At 40.7% G+C, this 25,126-nt stretch overlaps 2 protein-coding genes across 6 annotated transcripts in view; one reads left to right on the top strand and one right to left on the bottom strand.

Annotated features, from left to right (window-relative positions):
• Positions 1-9,218, bottom strand: part of mpdz (multiple PDZ domain crumbs cell polarity complex component) — a 47,305-nt gene extending 38,087 nt beyond the window's left edge. For 4 of the 5 annotated variants that reach the window (XM_031850711.1, XM_031850714.1, XM_031850713.1 and 1 more), the window contains exons 1-4: positions 9,135-9,218; positions 6,584-6,669; positions 4,461-4,627; positions 1,938-2,099 (exon numbers count right to left, since the gene is read on the bottom strand). In XM_031850711.1, the coding sequence (XP_031706571.1) occupies positions 1,938-2,099; positions 4,461-4,627; positions 6,584-6,599 (345 nt within the window). In that variant the 5' untranslated portion in view covers positions 6,600-6,669; positions 9,135-9,218. Of the gene's footprint in view, positions 1-1,937; positions 2,100-4,460; positions 4,727-6,583; positions 6,670-9,134 lie in introns of those variants that run through there. The other variant, XM_031850712.1, reaches the window with a different exon arrangement.
• A 13,900-nt stretch (positions 9,219-23,118) lies between these two features.
• LOC116385337 (adhesion G protein-coupled receptor L3) overlaps positions 23,119-25,126 on the top strand; it is a 188,225-nt gene continuing 186,217 nt past the window's right edge. The window contains exon 1 of the mRNA XM_031850686.1: positions 23,119-23,828. The gene's annotated coding sequence lies outside the window, so the exon portion shown is untranslated. The remainder of the gene's footprint in view (positions 23,829-25,126) is intronic.

Below are 25,126 nucleotides of genomic sequence, written 5' to 3'. Positions count from 1 at the left end.
ACACACACACACACACACACACACACACACACACACACACACACACAGTATTCAGACCCCTTTAAATTTTTCACTCTTTGTTTCGTTGCAGCCATTTGCTAAAATCAAAAAAGTTCATTTTATTTCTCATTAATGTACACTCAGCACCCCATCTTGACAGAAAAAACAGAAATTTTTGCAAATTTATTAAAAAAGAAACTGAAATATCACATGGTCATAAGTATTCAGACCCTTTGCTCAGTATTGAGTAGAAGCACCCTTTTGAGCTAGTACAGCCATGAGTCTTCTTGGGAATGATGCAACAAGTTTTTCACACCTGGATTTGGGGATCCTCTGCCATTGTTCCTTGCAGATCCTCTCCAGTTCCGTCAGGTTGGATGGTGAACGTTGGTGGACAGCCATTTTCAGGTCTCTCCAGAGATGCTCAATTGGGTTTAGGTCAGGGCTCTGGCTGGGCCAGTCAAGAATGGTCACAGAGTTGTTCCGAAGCCACTCCTTTGTTATTTTAGCTGTGTGCTTAGGGTCATTGTCTTGTTGGAAGGTGAACCTTCGGCCCAGTCTGAGGTCCAGAGCACTCTGGAAGAGGTTTTCTTCCAGGATATCTCTGTACTTGGCCGCATTCATCTTTCCTTCAATTGCAACCAGTCGTCCTGTCCCTGCAGCTGAAAAACACCCCCATAGCATGATGCTGTCACCACCATGTTTCACTGTTGGGATTGTATTGGGCAGGTGATGAGCAGTGCCTGGTTGTCTCCACACATAACGCTTAGAATTAACGCCAAAAAGTTCAATCTTGGTCTCATCAGACCAGAGAATCTTATTTCTCATAGTCTGGGAGTCCTTCATGTGTTTTTTGGTAAACTCTATGCGGGCTTTCATATGTCTTGCACTGAGGAGAGGCTTCCGTCGGGCCACTCTGCCATAAAGCCCCGACTGGTGGAGGGCTGCAGTGATAGTTGACTTTGTGGAACTTTCTCCCATCTCCCTACTGCATCTCTGGAGCTCAGCCACAGTGATCTTTGGGTTCTTCTTTACCTCTCTCACCAAGGCTCTTCTTCCACAATTGCTCAGTTTGGCTGGACGGCCAGGTCTAGGAAGAGTTCTGGTTGTCCCAAACTTCTTCCATTTAAGGATTATGGAGGCCACTGTGCTCTTAGGAACCTTGAGTGCTGCAGAAATTCTTTTGTAACCTTGGCCAGATCTGTGCCTTGCCACAATTCTGTCTCCGAGCTCCTTGGGCAGTTCCTTTGACCTCATGATTCTCATTTGCTCTGACATGCACTGTGAGCTGTAAGGTCTTATATAGACAGGTGTGTGCCTTTCCTAATCAAGTCCAATCAGTTTAATTAAACACAGCTGGACTCCAATGAAGGAGTAGAACCATCTCAAGGAGGATCAGAAGAAATGGACAGCATGTGAGTTAAATATGAGTGTCACAGCAAAGGGTCTGAATACTTATGACCATGTGATATTTCAGTTTTTCTTTTTTAATAAATTTGCAAAAATTTCTACATTTCTGTTTTTTCTGTCAAGATGGGGTGCTGAGTGTACATTAATGAGAAATAAAATGAACTTTTTTGATTTTAGCAAATGGCTGCAATGAAACAAAGAGTGACAAATTTAAAGGGGTCTGAATACTTTCCGTACCCACTGTATATATATATACACATACAGTATCCATACAATTTGGCTCTGTGCTGATTCACTGAAGCATCAAAGCTGCAGGCTGCCTTTAGAAGTCTATTTGAAGTGCCTCAAGAGAAAAGAACGCAGTGTGCAGCCTGTACTTCTCCTCTTTCACTGTCTTCGGATATTTGGTTTGAGTGAAGAAAGACCTAATCAAGAAAATCTACCTGCTTACAGATGAGGTGCTGACTTTTGTGTGTGTGTTAAAATGAACTGCACAATGATTGCTTTGGCTTTACAGTCGTCCATACCTGCGCCATGGTGTTAACAAGCTGTTCAAATTCGTCACATGAGGTCTTGCCATTGATGAGTATAGAAGCTGATACGTCTGAGATGGCAACATGGCCGCCATTGGGTTTGACTGCTGCATCGTGATCGCTGCGGTCACTCCCACTCGATACTGGGACACTCTCCTGGAAAAAGTAAACACGTGAGTGTGTCACGTTGGAAATTGCAGATGTGTCACTGACTTATTATTCTAATACGCATTTTCAACATAATAACTAAATATAAATGTGATGTTGTCTGTTGAATTTCAGCAAAAATGCACCTGCAGAGAGCGGCGATTACTGGCGATAATCCAGCCAAAGACAATTAAAAGTCCAAAAAAAATCATCATGATTTATTCCTCCTGTGGATGTAAGCATTCAGCAAGTTTAATTTGAGACACCAAAACGCTGAAGTCCGGGTGTCTAAACCACTGGGATGACGGATAGTTTGTTATCCCACAATGATTAGCTGGATCTATGGCAGCCTAATCCTTCAGGGTATAATGGCTCTTAGCTGATGTTCCAACAATCACTAGTAGGCTCCAAATACAATATTTCTATGATGGTAAGGGGGAAAGCATCACTGGCCATCTGGATGCCTTACTAGGCTTTGCTTTTAATTACTGCAATGACTTTACTTCTGTGACAGATGAATTACATGAACGAGACAACTACATAAAACCGGGTTTTTCCAATTTCATTAGCCAAAGGGCATAATGTTTATGGCCATCTGAACTGGATTTAAAAGGACGGATATAGCACACAGCGATCATTTCATAAACACTCCATTTGGCATATGGCATCGCCGAGCTAAAGCTGTCCTTGTGAACTGCCGCATTTGCCTTTTGGGAAGTTGACTGCACAACTTTCAGCTTCGGGAGCATGTACTGTAAATTATGCCTCCTTTAAATACAGTCCCTGCAGTCCTTGTCCTGTCCAAACTGCATTGGACAGGACACATTAGTGCTGCGACTGCAAACACAACCCTATGGGTCGAGCTAACGCAGCATAGCATGCTGCTAAGTTGCTGTCCTCATGCACAAGCTTTGTTAGCTGGGGCCTGGCTAAGAGGATTAAAGTTCCAGTTTGGTTCTTGCACATTTAAGAAATTGTTTCTGCCCCACTTCATACAGTGGCCTCTTTCTCATTGGAGAGCGGGGCCTGGTCGCCATAGCGACATGGGCTGTGCAAGGCCTAACTAGCAGAGCCAGAAGACAGACAGAGTGTGTGTGTGTGTGTGTGTGTGTGGCTCTTGTCTCACAACAAAACACACCCTCTCTCCAAATTGGTTCTGCTTAAGGGGGACAAACAAGTGCAGTTGGGTTCGGAAGCTCTATAAAAACAAAACACCGGCTTGTTGCAGATTCTGAGATGTGTCTCTTTATCGTTTTTAAACAACATGGAATCGGTCCATTTCAAAATCTGAAGGGAATTTGTGATGAATGGCTGCTTGATAAATGTTGCTTAGTGAAACAAACGCATGCATCAGCAAACACAGACTCACACACACGCGCACATAGAGTAGGCGGAATGTACCTCTTTTGAAATAAGCTGAATCACCAGCACACAAAAATGCCAGCACGGCCTTTATAATCTAAATTCCACAAGGGGTAAAAAAGCTTGAGCATCCCTGCCTCCCACTGCATAGCTGGAATATTTTCGTCTGTATTTCTGAAACACTTACCCTGGCCCCTTTCCACTGTGACTTAAGAGCTCTTTCCCTCCACTCAAATGTTCTATTCTCCATGGAGAGAATCAGCTTGAAAAAGAGTTCCTGACTTAGACCAAGTATCTCTGCTCGTGCACCCATATTATTTCTGGCTCGTGTGAACCCTGACAGCAATTTGGCCACAGCAGCAACACTATTGGGGATGGGGGATTTAAGGGGGTGGGGGGTGAGCCAAAAACAGAATCAGTGAGGTCACCCAGGGAACGGGAAAGATAAAGGCACTGGCAATTGTGGAGGGCATAGAAAATATTATGTATAATACAGGTAATGCAACGGTTTAAGTTTGTTTACATTGTGTGCAAGACTCCAGCACTTGTCGACACTAACACAAGAGCTATGCCTGTCACTTTATATTACCCCTGCCTCAGCCCCAGCTCATCCAACATCATGATAATAAAAAATAGACGGACAAGCTCTTATTCATCATTAAACATGACCACTTCTGTTTATATTACTTCTGTGCTAACAAAGTATGATGCTGCCATCTGGCATTTTGGCCGTTTGTACTCATATACTGACGACGCAGAACTCTAAATGACCATAACCTTCCACGGGGCCTTGGAACCCTGGGAACCCGGCATCACTCATTTGTATGCAGCATTGTCATTCTAATTGAACACGTTCACAGTCTCAAAGGCCCGGTGAGGCTTAAAACAATGAATACTGCATTGTTTGTTAAAACTTGTAATCGATTAAATAGTCCTGTCGTCGTGCTTATTGGATTATTATGAATACCTGGACATAAAGTGCATACCGTGACATCATTTTCAGTTTACCTGGTCTCTGAGATGCTGGACAGACTTCTGCAAGGCCAGGATCTGGTGGAAGAGGGGGCTCTGGAGCACTGATTTGAGCAGGCTGAGCTTCTCCTCGGTGGGCACCTCCCCCCGCTCCTTCAGTTTGGCCTGGAGACGCTCCACCGCCTGCAAGGCACGCTGTGTATCTGTAAGCCGTCGCATATTTCAGTGACAGCACCGGCCGGATCGAAGGAGTGGACGCGGGGAGAAGCAGGCGTGGTGGAGAGAGGTGATGAGGATAGAGGCTTTATCAGTTCATGGGCAGAGATAGTGAGACCGGGGAGGGGTGTTTGGACATAGGCACATGTATTCATTTAAATTTCATTTATTTTGAATAAGATATACCATATTCCATACCTTTTAACATATGTCTTTATGCTTACAATGACATGTAAATAAGCAAGGTGGAAGGAAGGAATCGCATAGCATCACGTATGTCTTCAGCATAGAAATGTTTCCTTTTTTTTGCCTTGAGGGTCAATGGTGGGTTTCACAGGAGCATTGAATGGGTATCGGCAGGACAAGAAAAAAGAACCAGACCCCTCCACCGATTGCTTGCTGGACCCAGCATAAGCCCACAATGGAGCAACTCCAAAGTGGCTTGTTAGTGTGGAAGGGCCAGCCCAACGTCATCTGGACAAAAATAAAGCAATTTCCGAAGCTCACCAACGGTGACTAAAACCGAATAGGGCGTGCACAAGGTCCAAAGCACTTTTTGCACTTAGAAGCTTTGTTGTTCGAACAAAGGACGTAAACAAGCCAATAACACTGGGGTCGCAGCGAGTTGTTTTTTTTCTTCTGCTCGCCACTTGTCCTGTATCATTTTCAATGCCCCCACCTCAGTTAGCATAATGAAGAGCCCCCCCCCCCCCCCCGAGCGTGGCATGTATGTGTGTGTCCATCTGTTTGCATTTGCGTGTGTTCCAAAAGACAGGGTGGTCCTGGAGCAGAGCATAAGGATGACACTATCAAAATTTAAGTCCTAGTTGGAGTCATTGAAAACGTATCACATTTGATATTGAATTCTGTACTTTCAAATACACTTTATTTTTAGTATGAGGTAAAACTTCTATAGAAATAATTTTAAACCGAGATTGAATTTAGAAAAATGCCTTTGAGGTCCTATCCTTGGTCATATTGTCCACCTATGTAACAATATATGCAAACATTGTTTCTTACAAAAACTCTATTTCTTTATATTTTTATTTCAATCACCTTTTCTTCCTGTAAAACAAAATATGACGTGTGCTTACGTAAGCTGGTACCTCCAATTTCAACCAATAATATCATGACTTCCATCCATCAATCAATCTGATTGATCAATCTGATCAATCTGTAACATTTAGCGGAAAGGGAGGTGTGTGTGGAGCAAGGGCTGGGCGATATGGCCAAAACCCTCCATCACCATATAGGTCATTTCATAACGGTATCTGTCACGATATAGCATGTTTTCAGGTAAAGCCTATTTTGTAATGCTTGACAAATAAAAACTACTGATTATGTTCTTAGATGAAATAATTCACAATATCTTGATAAAGGATTTCATCACAATACAATTCCATTGAAAGTTGATCATTATCATATTGAATTATTGCCCAGCCCTATGTGACGCCACAGTCATCAGTACTCTTGGTTGGACATACAGTAAGTATATGGTCAACATGCCAGTCTTGAGAGTGACCACTGATTGTAGCTTTAAACAAAATAAGCTGGCAAGCACCAATTTGGCTCCATGTTTGACAGTTGGGACACATACATCTCTATGGGGACAAACAAACAATCAAGTATATGGCAACATAATCCGATATGGCAGCATTGGCGGTCCCCCACGCCTTGAACTGAATCCAGTGCCTCTTAACTGTGGTTGAGAGAAACTCACAGCAGAAGCCAAAACACGGATGCTGAGCCAGCAAAGATGGACACCCGATTGACAAAACTAAACCCTTCTCCAAGAAAAACACTTATCTAAGAAATTAAGATTCAAATTTAAAAAGGCACAGTTAGTGTGTGGAGGCAATATATTTCATGTTTGTCTTGTTTATTATGGTTGCAATGAATCTTAAATAAGTTGAGCATTTGGTATAAAAAAAGTGATTACTTACCCATTGTTTCTATCATTTTTTGAACTCCAGTTGAATGCGGTTTCTCCCCATCAACAGCAATTTCAAACGTACCCCTTTTTCAAGGCCTGCAAAGAACAACACATGTTGTAGGTCTTTTTCTTTCAGCTAGGATGGATAATGTACTTCAGAAACCTTTTTTGGCATATTTGTTGGAATTCTTATTACAGACCGACAGTAATCAATGAATTCAAAGCTCTAACATATAATGTAATAAGCCCATAAATGTGTGCTAACTCTTGCTGGTTTCGCCAATGTTGCCAACACCAGCTTTAACAATCAGACAACTGAATAGCAAGCCACAAAATCCTTTTTTGTATACTTCCACAACACACTTGATCCAAACAGGAAGTAAGAGCTGGAGGGCTCATTCTCCTCTGAACCAGCCTCTTGGAAACCTCTCTACTCGAAAAAGTCGACATGAAAGAGAAAATGGATTTATTTCCATTCCATCAGGGTCATAGTTATCTCTTAAAAATGCTTCATCATAACATCACTGAGTAACCATTGTGCTGAAGAACTGTAGGCTATTTACTCAGTCCACAGCGCAATGGTGTAGCCTGTCTGTTTAAGCACACATCTACTGTAGGTTGTTCGTGTCCGTATATTTGACTAATGCTCTTATTGATGGATCATCAATTTGTAATTTACATTCATTCAGTGCACTTTGGCAGTAGTAGTATGCACGACATGTCTGCTGCCAGTCAGCAGTCTTTTAAGACCCTACTTGCGTGATAGCAGTGCAGCAACAATTATTTTTTTAATCATATATTAATCTGCGGATTATTTTCTCAATTAATCAACTAATTGTGTTATCTACCAAATGTCAGAAAATAGTAAAAAGTGCCCATAAGAATTCCCCACAGACCACGGTGACCATGACGTCACCCATTGGTTGGTGGAGCACAGTTTTGATTTATATGATGTAAAAAATCAAGTGAGAAGTAGGGTTATTTTATCGTAGACTTCTACAGAGTCAGACTTCTTTTTGCAAGGCCAGAGATTTTTTTTCTTCTTACAATCAAAGTTTATATGGACTTTTATCTTTTGTACTATTTGGCTCAAAATATATATAAGATATATTGAAGGTCCTCATTCTTTCATGACCCACCGTAACGTCATACATCTGATTTATATACTGTGCGACAGATCAGTAGACTATACACGTAAACATGTTGCCATTTAATTACTTGTGGTACACGTATTTGTCACATGTTTGAATCAGAGAAGAATCAGTGAAGCATCGCACCTTTGAAGACAAATGATAACGTATGAAGGTGTTTTTGTCATGGCCATCAACTCCCATCTTAGGAACGTCACACTCGACTAGTGGTGGCTTTGTTACAAGCATGACATGACTCTGGGAGACATTACACGATTAAAGGAGATTGGTAAGACAATTAAAAGCCATATATAGAATAGCTACAGTACATGTGGCAACAGGATCACCACAGCACTGGTTTCTATATGTTGTAAGCGTGGTATGTGGCTGCTGTGTATGTTATTTATCCAACAACTATGAATTAATTGGATGCATTTGTTGTACTGGTGTAAAAAATAAACTTAGTTTTGATTAATTCATACAGGCTTATGCTTCAATTGTGGTCTTGGGCTTTAGCAGTCTGTCTATGTAAGTGGGTTTATATGTTTTCTTATGCTATTACAGTAATATGGCTTTAATAATTATAGGTGTTGCTTTCAGGGACCTTAAACACATTGTCCTTTCAAATGTATTGGAGGTATATGGTTCATATTCTTAAGCAAGGGCAGAAGTGATTCACTCTTTAGGTTGCACATATCCAGTTGCTCGTAATGATTCACAGAAGGCCTACGGAACTAATTAGCTCCTGTTACACGGTGGACTTCAACCAAAATAACAACAACGGGAGCTTTACGGCGGCATTTATCCTCCGAAAATAGTCGTTGGTGAAGTCATGCGTGAGCTTTGCCGTGGCCACAAATAGCTAATAACGGCGTTGTCACGTTATCGCGCAGCTCTTCTCCAAAACAATAGGAAACGTCGGCCGAGAACGTATACCCATTTAACATGTATTAATCTTAATAAAGCGCTTGCTTCGACAGAAGTATGTGTAAATCCAGTCAGGTATTGCTCGTATTTTTGAATAAAGTCGCCAAAGCGTTCGGGACAATCCGCTTTTCTCAACTCCTCCTCCTCCTCCTCCTTCCCATCTCATCCAGGGAGCACAGCAACAGGCTTCCGAGAGGGAGACGGTGAAGAAGTTGCACAGTATTGCTGGTTTCGGGTTTGCAAAAAAACGCCTACGGTGGTTACTTACAGGGGCGGGATATAGTTTCAGCTTAAAAAGAAACACTAAAAGCAATTTTAATCCCGTCTTTCTTGTTTGAGTACACCACCGCGACAACAGGCGTCTCCGAATATTTCCCCTCTCATTAGCAACATTGTAGCTTGCAAAACGACTCTTGCCGAAGCTGAAGTTGTTGTTGTATTTAAAAAAAAAAAATCTTCAATAACATTTCCTCGAGCGAAACATGTCAGAAAATAACCACTTACATGAGTGTGGAGCGTTTACCGTCCCGGTCGCCGGTATCCTATCCTATCCTCTTGTTGTCCTGCGGCTAACGGCGCAGTGCCACTGACTGGGGCTTAAAGATGGGGCGTAGTGTAACTCGATCCTCTATGGACATTTTCGGCGATAGCGGAGCACAGAGAGCTGAGCTGGGACAGAAGCGCCGCTTGCTGGTGGGACAAGGCCTGAGACGTAGGGCCTGTGTGCCAGCTCCAGTGCTGAACAAGGCCAGGATTGTCAATGCTTGTCCCAAACTGGAATGTTCTAACGTGGATATTGGATGTTTGTGATCAAATTTAATTAATATTCAGAGCAGATTTTTTTTCCACCTATAGTGCTGAAGGATAGTAAATATCACTGCGGAGTTTCTCACAGTCTCTCCATCTCTGCTTTTGACCTAATGCACATCAGTGTCTTTTAATGTGCACTGCTCAGTTTAAGCACAAGCAGTAATAAACTGAGATATAAACATCTAACTTGTATACCTATCACCAAGACTGCTGGTTTACCAAATGGCTTACTTCCCCATGGCCCAAGGCACCCAGGGGCCCTAGATGAAATATTGTAGTCAGCAGTGTGCACTTAAAGGTACTCTGTGCAATATTTAGAGCATTGATATAGCAGCAAACTGGCCGTGTGTGTCTGTTAGTGAATGTGTGCATGCCCCACCGGTTGGCTTGCGTCCGCCGCTCAGCCCCTGCGCTCATGCAGCGGTTTCAAGCTGATAAAACCGACCGAACCCACCCTCCGGTTTCCCCTCAGGTTAACACAGTTAGCTCTGTCAGCAGTGTTCTGCTGTAGTTTGCAGAACCTTTTAAGGATAACTTTTTAACACACAGGTTTGTATGACACAATGTCAAAACCATGCTGTTTTGTCAAAGGTAACTGAATTAAGTCCTTGAAAAGATAGCATTTGAGGACACTTGGCCTGTGTAACCCATAAGTGTCACGGATGGAGTAGTGCACTGTTTATACACCCTTGAGCAAAATATCATGGTCTGTATCTTAAATATAGGCCTATTATAAAGGAAGAATAATACAGCTTTCATTCTTTTTAGACATACTGGAGTCATGAAGGGCAAATAAGTAAGAAAGCAGACCTGAATTCTTCACTGTTGGCCTATTACAAACATTGCTGCAGGGTATCCATTCTTGGCAGAATCGACACAAACTGGTGTTGTGATTCAGATTCAATCAGCATCTGATTAACACCATCTTTGGTGAATCAGGCCCATGGGACGGGCAAGATTCGTGTGGTGCATCCTGATCATATACTCATTTACACATTTAGTTTATCTATAGACCACACACCAAATACTGTAATACCGTACAAGTAAGATATCATTAATACTCCCACATCTCGAACACAGTTAATGCTGACACCCACAGCAGTATGCGTAAGAGACTAATAGGCATTCAAGTGCAATAAGCAATATATGGTGTGATTTTGATTCCAAGAGGAAAGGAGAGTATTTTTAGGCCCAGGAAGCACCTTGGAAAAGGACACGGCATCCTGATAGAACCAGAATTCTCTGCCTGTGTCCTGTTTACAGGATTATGCACTCCATTTCAGGCGGCAATGCGCCATGCTTATCAAATTTGATATGAGCTGTTACTCGAAATGAAATGTATCAAATGCCCACTGGGATAGAGGCTGTTGCCTGTTTTAAGACATGACTCAGATCCAAAAGCACCAAAATAGCAATGCTCTGATTATATTTGCATTGTTGTTCCCGTCACTGTAAAGCGAAAGAGAAGGTCTGTGTCACAGGTATTGGTTGGTCAGGTAGATGCCACCGAGCTGTTGATCTGCCCTATGACCCTGAAGAACTTTTACCTTTCATGGATCAAGACCCCCAGAGGGGAGCAAGGAAGGTCACTGTGTAAGAAGTCATTCCAACAAGGGAGAAAGGGATTCAAGCTGCTTTCAGAGAGCTGATACTGACTAAATCCCTTCACCATTTCTATCTTTACTTCTACCTCCCTCTTATCCACCCTAAAACTCCCCTTGTACTTTGACAATAAGCCACTTTTGTGTGGGAGGTCTGACTCAGCCAAACGGTAAAAGAGACAAGAGATTGAAACAAGAAAGAGAGGAAGAAAAAAGATCTCAGCTCGGTACTATAGGCAGCCTCAGCGTTTTGTATTTTTATGCCTGCCTATCATGAGCCCTCAGCAATAGCCATTGTTTGAGACCGCTTAGTGACACCAGATCTGTGGTAACTGGATGCAAATCTGCTCATTCTTAGGTGGAGGTTTTCATTTCATTTGTTCATTTCATTAACCTTTTTAAATGGACCAATTCAGCCTAAGTTAAAGCGGAAGCCGAATAGGTCAATTGGTGTATTTTGTGTCAGAGAATACACCAATTTACCTGATATGTGGCGGCCACTGTGAGATGTTGTCCATGACTACAGGTGGAACTAATACCATTAACGAAGGCACTGCCCCGCTTAGTATAGCACACCCAAACAGCAAGCTGTCATCATCAATGCTATTAGAAACACCTGTGTTTGACAGGTCACAATGAATGGTCTACAGATAGCTGACACACAGTTATTTACGTGGCTGAGCTCATGCTGCTTGATAGCAATTTAGTGTGCCGACTGATAGCGCAAGTGATTAATCAAGGTCACAATGGTTTAGCAATAACATGTTTTGCAATCACCTCGACAGTGAAACTGACATCACTGCTTGGAAAACCACACATTTTCTTCAAAGGATCTCACTTTTCACACATCGTACTTTATTGGATCCCAGTTGGGTGAATGAAGTCATGAGGTGTTGTAAAGAAATGCCCTGAAGGAATCACCATATTGGCAGAGTGAAAGCTGGCATTGTCTTGCCTGTCTTGATGTATTGCCAATAAATCCATCCACATTCAAATGGCACACAAAAGCATTGACGAGTGAAAGCAAGTGGGGGAAAAAAAATAAAAAATGTCGCATAGATGCATTTCAGACTTCAATGTACGATGAATAGAAGTGTGGTGTGAGTAAGTGTGATTGGGGTCAATTGGCGTCAATGCGTGAGAGTTGGCAGCTGTGCGATTGCTTGCTATAGGTCGTTGATTGTTAACTTGGCATGGTAGATTATTATGAACCATTTCTTTTTGCCTCCATCTTCTTTTCAAGTTTCTGTAACATCACAATCAGAAGAAAATTACAACCTGTATCATGCACTTGAAAGAGCTTTTAGAAGCAGTTACCTGACCTCCGTATATATCTGACAGCCACAATTAGAGCTCTGAGGCGCTGAATGTCCCACCAAGCCAATTGCTTGTTAATTGCACTACTGAGTCACAACAGGGTGAGGTGAGCAGCAGCAGTGAGGATAAATAATAACAGCGTTTGCAAATGTTGGAAAAAAAATCTGATGAATGAAATGTCAACTCATTCTTTAAATGTAAGTGTTGTCACTTCTGAGGAAGAAAATATCATATTTTTGTTCATCTACATAATAAGGCAGTTGTTGTGCCTCTCTTGTATCCATTATATAGACATTTAGAACTGCATTGATGATTACATTCGACTCGCATATCTATAGCATCTGTTTTTGTCAAAGATAAATTGCAAGCCAGACTTTGACAAATGCCGCAGGTCATTTAACTATACTTACTGCTGTTTTTTGAAGACGCACTCTGTTTCCTCAAAGACTTTTCTATCCGGCTGCAACAAAATGTATTTCAGTTAGCTGCAAATTAAAACAAGAAGGATGTGTAAACCTGTTTCCCACATTTCTTTTTATCGGCCGAACAAAGATGGGGACTGCAAATGGAACCAGCCAAATTTGAAAGTTTTGTTTTCATGTACCATGTATCTCTTTTTTTTTTACATTACTCTATATCTTCACATTGTTCTTTCTTTGCCCAAAACAAGTAGTGTGATATCACATCATGCAGCCATCCTTTATTGGTTGCATGTAGAAACAATAGCATACAATATTACATATAGGCACAGCAGAGCTAAACACTAACATGCTGGTTTACCAGGTTTACCTTCTTGGTTTAGCATGTTAGCATGCTAACATTTACCAATTAGCAATAAACACAAAATGCAGCTAAAGCTGATGGGAATGTCCTTAGTTTAGGACAAAGTCAAAGGTGTATATAATGATGGCGATTAGGTGATACAAATTCAAAAGAGGTGGAACACAGTGAGTGTAAAAAAAAAAATATATATATATATACAAGCAGGAAGCACCTTTCATAGTTACATATGGTTTTGTCACATGGTAAATGGGGCTTTGTGAGAGACCAGACCTAAGCAATCATAGATTTTGTTCTTATTATAAATGCTTTTATTGTTTCTGTTTTTACCATGTAAAGTGTCTTTGAGTGCCTTTTAAATAAATAAAATGTATTATTATTATTTCAACAGCCAGTTGAATTTAGGGCTGTAAGGACACAATACATGAAGGCGGTGATATTATTGTTGAGGCAGAAAGAGATTTCACTAATTAGATCAGCTATAATATAACTGTTTTCTTTGGGTTTTTTTTTTCAAATCATCATCGTCATAGAATACATTTACGAAGGCACAGACATATCAGAGTAATTGTAAGGGCATAAACGTTTTCAGCACCATTCAAAGCCACATGTTCTGAATTCACAGCACCTGCACCATGTTCAATCAATGTCTGTGCGCCTGAGGTGGTGAGATACATGTAGCTACTTGTTTTCAAGTAACTTTTTTTATGTACATTTTTTTTTACTCTCTCTTGAGTGGGTTTTCTAGAGAAGAATCACTACATTGGACGGAGTCACCTTGTATTTATCATTTTATGCATGCGCGATTCGTTAAGCGCCAGGTGGTGAGCTGGTCCCAGGTCTGCTGGCGCTCTGTGGTCCTACCGCGGCCGCGCCTCCACATGACTCCGTTCAGAGCAGCATGGGTGAAGCCACAGCAGGAGAAAGCGTTGACGTTACGGCTGTCAAGCTGTGCTAGCGGCCAGAATTTGCAGACGGTTTTCACAGCGCGCAGTGCACCAGGCTCCGCTTGTCTGCAGCCAGTAGAGAACCGCGCTGACAGAGAACAGTAAGTGAATGTGTTGTGTTAATGCTAATCATTTATATATAAACACTGCGGTCAAGTCAGCAGACACTTAAATTTGAGTGCGCCTATATGCTGGAATTCACGGTAAACGCATTCAAACGGCACAGATCGGGAGCGAGCGAAGGATTTTTGCCAAGTTAGTGGAAAGATTAACGTGAGACAACATCCGATTTTCAAAATAGGATGTCAACGAAGCGTATACAAATTGCATTTGTGGAAATAAGGTTAAATGAATTATATTAACATTAGGTATAAAACATAAAGGGAAAATTGTGAACTGAATTGTGTCTTTATTCTTTGATTTGAGGGTTGCTGGAAAGATAATGAAATTAATATCTGACTTAGTGATATATATGTGTTCAGGACATTTCTGACCACATCCAAACAAAAATCAAACATGTTAACTGTACCAATTAAGATATGTTATGAAGTACAAACCGTGGACTGAAATTGCACCTTCAAATAGCTAATTTCTGAAATGTTTAAGGTGCTATGAAAATATTCTTGTCAATATTTCCATACAATGACTCATGTATATGTGTTCAGGACATCTTTGACTCCACACAGGCTGAAAATCAGACATTTGTACTGTACCAATTAAGAGATATTTCAAAGTAAAAGTCATACTTTTGTAACGAGAAAATATCTAATAACTGAAAATTTGAAGTTTTATAAATAGTATTTTCTCAATAATTCACGACTATAACTGATGCATATGTGTTCAAGACAAGTCTGACTACAACCTTACAAAAAATGGTGTATCGTTACAAAATAATTTCACGACAGGTTAATTAATAGCAGACCACCTCAAGGTGTCACTCAGAGAGAACCAGGACATTCTGATGTAGCATTTCAAAATGAAAGCCCTTCAAAATCTCATTGATGAGCTAACTTCAAATCATCTAATAACTGAATATTTGAAGTGTCATAAAAAGTGTTTTCTCAATAATTGCAGACAGTGACTGATGTATGTGTCCAAGGCATTGTTGACTCCACCCATACTGAAAATCAGACATTTTTACTGTACTAATTAGTAAATATTTCAAAGTAAAGTCATATGCGTCTTGCTCATTGGTGTACCCGATGAAGAGAGACACTTTTTATTGTATATATATTTTTTACTTTTTATTTCATGTCGACATGACTGATACGTCCTCTCGTCAACGTTAAGCAGTGAACACACCTGGATCTAACAGACATTTAACAATGAAACAGCACGGCGTTATCTTCCAATTTGCCGAAAGGAGTCATCCTGATGTGAGACACTTTGAGAAAGATAAGAGACTGATTTAAGCCTCTTCTCTCATCCCATTTTCTTCATGTGATTGGAGACCTGGATGTGATCTGTGGCTGTTCATGACAGCCAGCGGAAAGGAGCTGTTCCTGTGTCTGGTGGTTTTGGCGTACAGTGCTCGTATATTAGTATACTAATAAATATTCTAATAATTTAATATTTTGAGATCACACTTGAGACATGCAGACTGGTAATATCGTTGTGGGGCTCTGATGGCAACTAAGGAGAGCAAACTAAAACCAGCTTGTTAAAATTCAGGACAGACTGTGGATCTAAGTAGCCCTTTTTTCACAGAACACATCTTGACTTGTCACAGCAGAGAAAGCACAGGTGTAAATAATGGAATTATTAATGGCTCAATTCAATTTAGCTGCTTTGATTCCAGGCCCCTGGTATTGCGCGTGTTGGCTCACTGCCACTCTCAATGGAACACCTGTATGGAACAGAGCCGTCGTTAGTGTTAATAGTAACACCTGTGCTTTTCCTGCAATGACATATCAAAATATCTGCTGTGAAAAAGGCCCTTTGGTAATGTAATGTGTTTTTCTCGGTACACATCCAGCAGACGCGGAGCAACATTAGCATTTGTGTTGGAGTCATATTTCTGGTCACCGAAATGTAAGTCCAATATTCACTCTCCTTTTAGGTCTGTTCCCCTGAGGAAAATTTCCGGCCATTTTACCCCCGAAAGCTTGAGTATGCTAACGCTAATTGCAAACTTTGTCTGATGTGTAGTTCTGGGAAGGTAATATTCGCTTCCAGTCAATTTTTAGACTTTGAAACAGCTGGCTTCTGTGGCTGTAATTGCTGCACAAGCACAGAAAGTTGCCCATAAATTCATAAATTCAAGTTGCTAATACATGCACGTAATTGTGTAGAAGAGGCTTAGCTTTGTTCAGTGGCAGCTGACATTAGCGAGCTAACAAAACTAACTAAAGAGTTAAGTTATAGTTGAAGTCCTTCAGCATTCTGGAAATGCACTCATTATTTAGTTTTACCCCTAGAGTTTATGAAAATAAATTGATTCCACTGTGTATGGTTGTTGAATATGTTAGCTGGAGCTTAAATACAATTAATCTAGCTTAGCTAACACTTATAAAAGGCTGGAAGCAGGGAGAAACCGCTAGTATGGCTCTCTCTAAGGTTAAAAAATAAGCTAATGAATTAACACGTATCTAATTTATTTAATTCGTACACACATAATCATGTAAAAATTACACTGTTTGATTCTAGGAGGAATTTTGTGATGTAATGTTGATTAATGTTACTGTTTCCTCAATCCGCTCAATACTCCCATGTCTGTGCTGGTTCCTGGCACCCTCACTGTTAGGGTTAAGGCACTGGAGTGACATTTTCATATTTTTGTCTCCACACTGTGTTAATTAGTGAGCTTTCGAGGAGCTGGTAGGCACATTTTTCAACTTTGTAGAGAACCGGGTTAGCGGTTTCCTCTGCCTCCGGTCGTTAAACTGAACTAAGCTAATTGCCTCCCACTTCCACCTCCTTAAGTAAAGTTAAAGCACAGACCTGAGAGTTATATTGATCATTTCATTTAACTGGATCATTTATCTGTATCATCATTTATCTGTATCTTTCAAAAGTCGGATTAATTCCTTTTCATAATTACAGTCGGAGCTATTAGCCAAAACATTAGTCTCATGAACTGAATTGACCAATTTTGCATCCCCATATTTGATGGTAGTTCCTTCTCTAGACTCCAGGCTCTCTAAAGGTAATGAATGTATCTCAAATCCATCTAGAGTTTACTGATGATTGAAAATGTCAAATGTGTGGTCGTCTTTGTCTCGGGCCGAAACCAATCTGGATAACATGTTAAAATCTCAGAAACGGCACCATCTTTTCAGCTTTCCAGTGATCTCATTTCAAAGCGAACTCTGTGGAAATCCATCCCACCCATGAGAACTCTCAAACCGGAGAAGTAGAAAGGACACGTATCATTCTTTGTGTCTGTTTGAATAGCTGTATGTTTGATCACTACTCTCCCAAACATATCTCCACCTTTAAATAACATGAATGAACTGAACTTTTAGAAATAAACTTTTGAAGAAGTTTGTACATTTTGCATATTGTGCAAAAAAACTGAGTGCAACTAGCAGACTGTTCAGAACCACTGCAATGTGGGTCGAAGGAAGACGCTTTTTTAGCACAAAGCTCCAGTGTTTGCCTTGCGTGGTGTCTCTGTATATGTGCTGGTCTGTTTTTTTGTTGCAGCGATTTTTCAGTCACCTGGGGGTTTTAACACGGCAAAGATCAAACCCAAATATCAAGGAACACAGAGCTACTGTAGGTGTATGTGTGATTATTAATAGAACTGTGATTCTTCTTCATATGAATGTATATATTTGACACATTTACAGGCATGAAAACAAAAACATCTTTTTGTCATTTTCGCTGGATTACCTGAATCAAATCTTCTTGACGTGGCATTCATATGTATTTGTTACAATTGTAAAGGAGTTTTATTGACAGCAGCTAAGACACAAAGCTTCAGAAACAATGCAAACCCAAGTTTAATAAGTTTAATAATAAACACACCCAGCAAAAATGAGTCTTTTCTTTCCAGTGTTCCACGTACACAAGGAGACACACACACACACACACACACACACAACCTTTGCCTACATGACAGTAGGTGTGTCTATCTGGCCCAGCTCCCACACACACACACACACACACTCGCAGCAGACGCTCTAGCTCGAGGAGAGGGAGTCATCGATCCAGCTTTTAATTTCACCACATTGAATACACTCTTTTTTTTTTTGAAGTTTGTGTCAAAATCATTATAGCGCTATTCATTAGGACACAAACTAATCTAAAGTGGAAAGCAGCCAATATTCTGATAGGGAAATTGTTGTCGTTGATTAAATTATAAAAAAGGAAAAAAAAAATTCTATTAGGGCTGACTCCAATATGTCTTTGTCATCATATGAATGAGATTTAAAAGAGAAACTTTTACCTTGATCCAAAAAGAGGCGAATACGTCCACTCCCACACACATCAATCACGACCAGCATGTTGGACTGCACTGTGTTAACCGACTCGTGATGGCTAGACCATCTTCTTGTTTTGAGCCATTTTAGTAAGATGTAATCAGTAACTGATTCTAAAATCAACGAAATAAAAAATGTAAATGTTTTTTGCTGCATCTCTTTCCTTATTGAATTGACCTTGTTGTTAAAGCTGTTTTGCTATAAAATGGAATATTCCCTTGTTGAAGAATTAAGGCCAGAAAGATCCGTAGGTGTTGCTCGGTGAAGTTTATCGCAGCTGATGTAATGTTCGATGTAGGCAGGCATGTCGTGCCCACTGACTGTGGGGTGTCATGTGCGTCCACGCACTGAAGTCAACTATTTTAACACCTTAAGAAACATCTACAAAATAAGTTGAATAGTGCAAGATAGGCTGTGTAAGGAGATGCCTAGTTGTACCCAAATATTGGTTAAAATACTCATTTGTTTTCACCATAACAAAGTCAAAAATGTCCTCACAAGTATGTGTATGCTGAGGTGGCTGTGTTCATTCTTCCTCTTTCTACTGGCAGATGAAACAATTTCTCTGTTTGACCAACTATATTGAAAGAAATAAGAACAAGGCATGGTCCCCGATCTGTGCAAAATTATTAATTGGATCATCAAGTCTGGATCTTTGTCCGGGAAGTTGAGTACATAGATTTATTGTTACTTCTTTGTTCTGGAAATGCAGCTAACCAGATGTATCCCTTTGCCCGTGGTTCAGGAAGGAAACACGGAGGGAATTTAGCATGATAAAGACTGAAAGACACTCACTCAGTTTGGCTAGCTTAAGACTGCTGAAGCCTCATATTTGCTTTGGCTGAACTTCAGAATGCGCTTTTATATGAAATGATGACTATGGAAATGTGTCCCCCTTTTCTTACTGTAGGTGCGGCACTAGGGGATCTCAACACAGCCAGGATGCGGAGAAGTAATTGGTAAAGGGACCAATGACTCTCCAAAAAAAACCAAACGGTTAGTATTGTAATAAAAACCTGTCCTTTAATCCTGCACTTGGCTGTGATGGGAAAGCCTTTACCCACCTGTGCCAATGTCTCGACAATTACAACTTGGTAAAACCTGCATTTATTTATTAAAGAAAAAAGCATGAGTCAGGCGCAGGACCTTCATCAGACCTTTATTAGCATCTGATGAAGGTTATAAGACCAAAATATAAGGCCTTGTTTTGTTGTCATTTATCCTACATGTGAAGCACTTTGTAACTTTGCTTTAAAAAGTGCTATGTAAATAAAGTATATCATTTAGTGTAATTGCGCTGTTTTGAGCAGAGGCTGTCCTTGAATAAATAAAAACACAGCATTGTTATTTGTTCAAATGCCTAAACGGCGTACGTGTCAGCTTGCCTGTTTTCCAGTGGCAGTGTGAATTATTGTCTTGTCTGTCAGGAACAAAGGCAGAAGTAGTGAAGCTGATGTTGTTACAGAACCACTCAGACAGGGAATCAAAGTGGATTGATGGGTCAAGACCAGCTGTGACTTGAGCAGTGAGACGGTTGTTCAGTTGCTTGGTGGCAGGTGATGTTGATTTCATGTTACCATGACCTAGATTTGTCTTTTGCTAACATGGCCAGGATAATACAATAAACGTGTATCTAGCAAATTTTTCCTTTTCGTACTTTTCGTCCTAATATCGCACCTTTTTTTCTGTAGCCCACTTTCTTAAGCCAAGTGCACATCCACACAGTTCCCCACCACCAGCTGAAGAAGAATGTCTCGTTGTCTAAGCGCTTCAAGCACTGCTGCGTATGTAAGTGTCAGCACTGTGGAGATGATAATTCCTGGGCTTGCTAGCGTGGATAAACAGGGAAAATGGCTTCTACATTATTGGATTCACTTTGCACAACAACTGTCCCCATAAGCCTTCATTTTCCTCAACAGCTTTATATTTGGCAGGAGTTTCTTACAACAGCATGGTGAGTCGCTGTACAGAGGTTTTATGGTGCATGTGCATCACTTTATGGCGTTCAATTATGACTGTGTCTCAGGTGCTTAACTCTCTGTATTTAGTAAATCCATTGTTGGCAGCTGGAAATGTAGCATTAGCATGTTACGCACAGAATTATACATATTTCCAAGAACTGATATGTTTACAAGGAAATAGACATTGAGATGAGTTTGTTGTTTATGCAAATTACTTGGCTCAGAAATTGTATTTCCCCGCCCCCCCCTGTCCTTCTGCACTATTTTATTCATTACCATTTAATATTGTGGAGCTTGTGACATACTTAAATACAATAACAAAATTCGAACAATTCGACTATTTTCCATTTAAACATTTTGAATTATTTTTGCTTTTTGTTCTGTTTCACAAACGGTACATTTGTGAAACTAACTACATTCTACTTTAACTTTGTGAATACAACATACAGTATTTATTGATCCAGTATGCATCTTTAGGGGTTGACTTATTAACCCCGTAAGACATAAGCGCTCACCAGTTCCCCCATATTGGTATCGGTGCATTAGCTTTGATTATGAATATGTGTCACATAATCTGAACTGCTCTCACAACCGATGCAGCATGCTGCTATATAGACAGATTTGACTGAGATGCAAATTCTACACTGCATGTTCTCTAGCTAGTTGCTAACTTTGCCTCTCTGGCCGATCGGTGCTGATAAAGTTGAGTACATTTCACTAAAAAACAGCTGCCGGCTGCTCCCAAAAAAAGATGCTGATGAGAACTGTGACCCAAAGTAGTAAAGATGTTGTGCAAGCAGTCATGTGATTATCTATTAATTAAAAATATAGCTGATTTAAAGGTGTAAATCTGCCCATGGTGCAACATTGTGTTGCTCTGTTCCGTGAGTAGGGGTCGTTTTCATCACGTTTGCATCATAATGAATGTGTTGTGTGGGTGTTGAATCTGATTTAGGTTAAACACGTCACCTCTACAATTGAACCCATTCTAATTTAGCAGTTTAGAGGAGGCATATGCAATTGAATATATCTTTTTTTAAGTCCTGGAAGGATACTTTGTTTGAATTGAAAGCTCATTATCTGACAGCAGTAATGTTATCTCTGTCTTGAGGATAGTTGCTTTAGAGTAAGGATGAAGAAATCTCTTCCAGCATAAAGGAACAAATCCTGTGCGGATCCACTTACTGTTAATGCTAGATGCTAGATGGTAGATGGTAATAATAGAAAAATGTATTTTTATTGCTGCCAATGGGCACATTTTATTTATTTTATTTTTTATTTCTCACAGGAAGATATTCATTGCCATTAAACTGTTGTCTGATCAGAGGTTTTTCTTTGTTTTACTGACAAGTATTGAATAATAAAACCATTTATTCTTTATTCATTTCCTTTTCCATTTTTAAAAAAGGAAGCCGCTATACTCATGCAGTTCAGGGACTACTGCCGTCTTTTTTTCTGCAGTAAAACAAGATCTAGTAGGGTCTAACTTGCCCTCATTTCCATGTTTTTGAAATGCTTTTTCAGGGTGTTGTCATGAGGAGTGTGTTATTCAGAAGACAAAAAGCAACCGATCCCAATCTGACTGGTATCTCACTAGTCTGTTGGCATCTGCATCACCAGTCATCACGGTACTGCTAATATGGAGTCGGTTTGTTTGTAGTTCTTGTATATTTGAGATGGCGGCTGTATATTAAGGTTTGGCTTTGAAGCTACTTGGTTTATGCAAGTGTAATGGCAGCCAGCTTTGGTCAGTGCTCTACCTGGAGAAATCCATTTGCATCGGGGGGGTGCATGGAAAAGCAGTGCCAGGGAGAGATAACGCTGAATCTCTTCAAACGCAGGCAGACAGTTATTTCTCATCAGGACGTTCAGAGGTTCAAGGTTTTCCTGAGACAGGAAACAAGTGCAAAGATGTGCTTTACCAGGTCTGTGTTGGCATGGGCTCATTAGTGGAGCACTGGGTGAGTGAGTGCATGATTACTTGTTATTGTTTGATTGTAATTAGGATTATTAAAGTGATTAATTGGCTATCGGATGATTGAGAGGTTTGAATGCTGGCTGCTGCCAGCTGGAGATGTGCAGCTGTTGCAGTGTTCAAAGGTCATCAGAAACATGTTTTTTGTTTTTCATTTCTTACATATTTCATTTTTTTTTTTTTTTTACATATACAGTAGAATGAACAGCTGGAATTATAGTAGTGGCAGAATAAGAAGACGGAGCTTCAACTTTCAACTTGAATAACGGCAAGAAAAAGGACCATGAACTCTTCTTTGAGGACATATTGTAGAAACTAAATACTGGCACATACATGCAGGCAAACACATTACCCACAGAATGCAGTTGATGAAATGATAAAACATTTCTGATGAAGCATGTGTAGCATTTTAGCCTTTCTGCCACACCTAAAAAGTGTTTGGCATGTTTAGTCATCAAGCAGTCTACCCGTCCTTTATTGAACTGTTGAAGGGGCAGTTCTTATTCTGGTTGCATTTTCAAGAGGCATCGAATCTTTTGAGCGAGAGAGAGAGAGAGAGAGAGAGAGACAGTATATTTGGCATAAATATTGCAACCACAGGCGCACAGACGGAATGTAATATATAACTTAGCTCTCCTTGCCATCCGCAGGCAAGATAGAGACTGTAGGTAAGGCTTTGGTTTGTAGCATGTTATCCAGTGTTTGCTGCTAGGTGGAGCCCGAGTATACGGCGAGAGCGGCAATCCACATCCGAGTTTTTCCTCTCACCTTTCACTGGCTCTCCAAAAACCTCGGTCTCCATACAGAATCACTGGCAGCCAGTGCGCACAATTGGTTTGTCATAGTCTCAGAGCTCACGTTTTGGACCCAAACAACTTAGACTGTTTTTCCTTTTGAGGAGCTTTTCTCAAACTACCCCCCCCACCACCCTCTGAAATTCCTCTGGGTACTCTTTATGCGTGTGTTTGTGTGCGTGAGGGCTGATGGCGTTTCGCCTTTCAGCTTCATGGGACGTGATGTAGCCCCCCGCACAGAAGGACGCCTTGTGCCATAAAGGGATGTAAGGGACAGTACCGTGGATACAACACGAGGAAGCTGCTGTTTCCCCCCCGCGACATCACCACGACTCGGATTCCGGACCAAAGGCAGACTTATTAACCAAGGCGGCTTCACGAGGATATTGAACGGAGCGACTGGAGGCAACTATTTGGATTCGTTGTTCTCTCTCCTCGACCCCCTTTCATCAAGTCCGGTCCTCACAAACAGTGCGTAAGGACGATACCCAACGCCTTAAAGACAGCTGCGAGAGAAAATGATCGCTAATGCTTTGAATGGAAGGACGTGAGCTATCCCTCCTTTTCACCATTCATTTCTAAATCCGCGGTAAGTGTGTGACTTTCCGCGACAAAATGCATGTGCATGTTTTGTGCGCACATGTAATTATCTGCAGATTCAGCTCTGGGCGATGCTAATGAATCCCTGCAGCAGTGTTGATGTGCTCAGTAATGCCAGCCTTGGCATGCACTCCACTCTTAATTACTTTAACTGGGCTATCGATGCGTTCAGGTGTAATCAGCGCCGATCAAAGGCGCAACATATTGATAGCCAATATGAAAATTTCAATTTCCTGTTGGACTAATTAATCCGTTCTGTTAGACGGTGGGATTAAGATCAAATGTATCCGGCGAATTGTTGAGGAGTGAAAGGTCCTTTGTGCCGTTCACATGGTGCTTAAAACAATGCGCTCTGATCTGAAAATGGCTTTGCAAAGAAGTTCCATTTTGGATGCATACCTATGAATGAAGTTTATGCATTATAAAGTCATACTGTTGAATTTTAGCAGCATCTCCTTTTTTTTTTTGCACTTTAAATGAAATGTGTAGCCCGTATGTGAATGGGCTGAGGCTAAAACAGGAGCTGACTGTGAAGCATACATTGTATGTCTTTCACAAAATCAAGAAACGTACCAAATGCAGGCCTGTGTTCTTGTAGTTTATTGTTCAAAATGTACTGAGGGGTGAGGATGTATGCAGTGGTGTGAGCATTTGCAATTTTCATATATAGGTGACTATCTGTTAAAAATAAAATAGGCAAGATATTGGAATGTAGATACAGACTATGTAGAATTTTCACATATATATATATACCTTTCAAAAGTATTACTATTTTTTGTAATACTGCACAATAAATATTATTTAATATGCATTGTGAAAAGAGGGAAGAGTGAGCGGATGCCCCATGCAGAGGAAGACTTGCTGCCCTGTGTCTGATAGAAGTGCAGGCTGCTTTGATGTAAGGACAGCGTGCTGTCTTTCAACATCAGAATCAAAGTGGAAAAGGTACCTAAGCCTATCACTTGGAATCAGATCGCAAGTTTTGTCATCGCTGCAATATGATACCTTTTCATTTCCAAATCAATGTTTGGAAAATGGTTTAATTCTTGAATTTTAAACCAAAATAATCCTGTTGACTTGGAAGGGGATCTGTCTGTTGTTTTCGACCAGGGTTTGGCTTCTTGTGATTCAGATGGGTGACTAACTTACCCTTATGTATTTCCCTCCTATTTCAGAATATCATTGGCATTATTGCTGGTTGTATCCTCATTTTGACAATTACATTCATTATGTCCTGGACAGCAGCACCATCTGTCATATAATCTACATTGGTAGAAGTGCCCCCCT

This window comes from Anarrhichthys ocellatus, unplaced genomic scaffold (assembly GCF_004355925.1).
Source record: "Anarrhichthys ocellatus isolate YVR2014 unplaced genomic scaffold, GSC_Weel_1.0 scaffold11, whole genome shotgun sequence".
Lineage (NCBI taxonomy): Eukaryota > Metazoa > Chordata > Actinopteri > Perciformes > Anarhichadidae > Anarrhichthys > Anarrhichthys ocellatus.
Note: the sequence above shows the minus strand (reverse complement) of the source record. Positions and strands in the feature narration are given on the sequence as shown.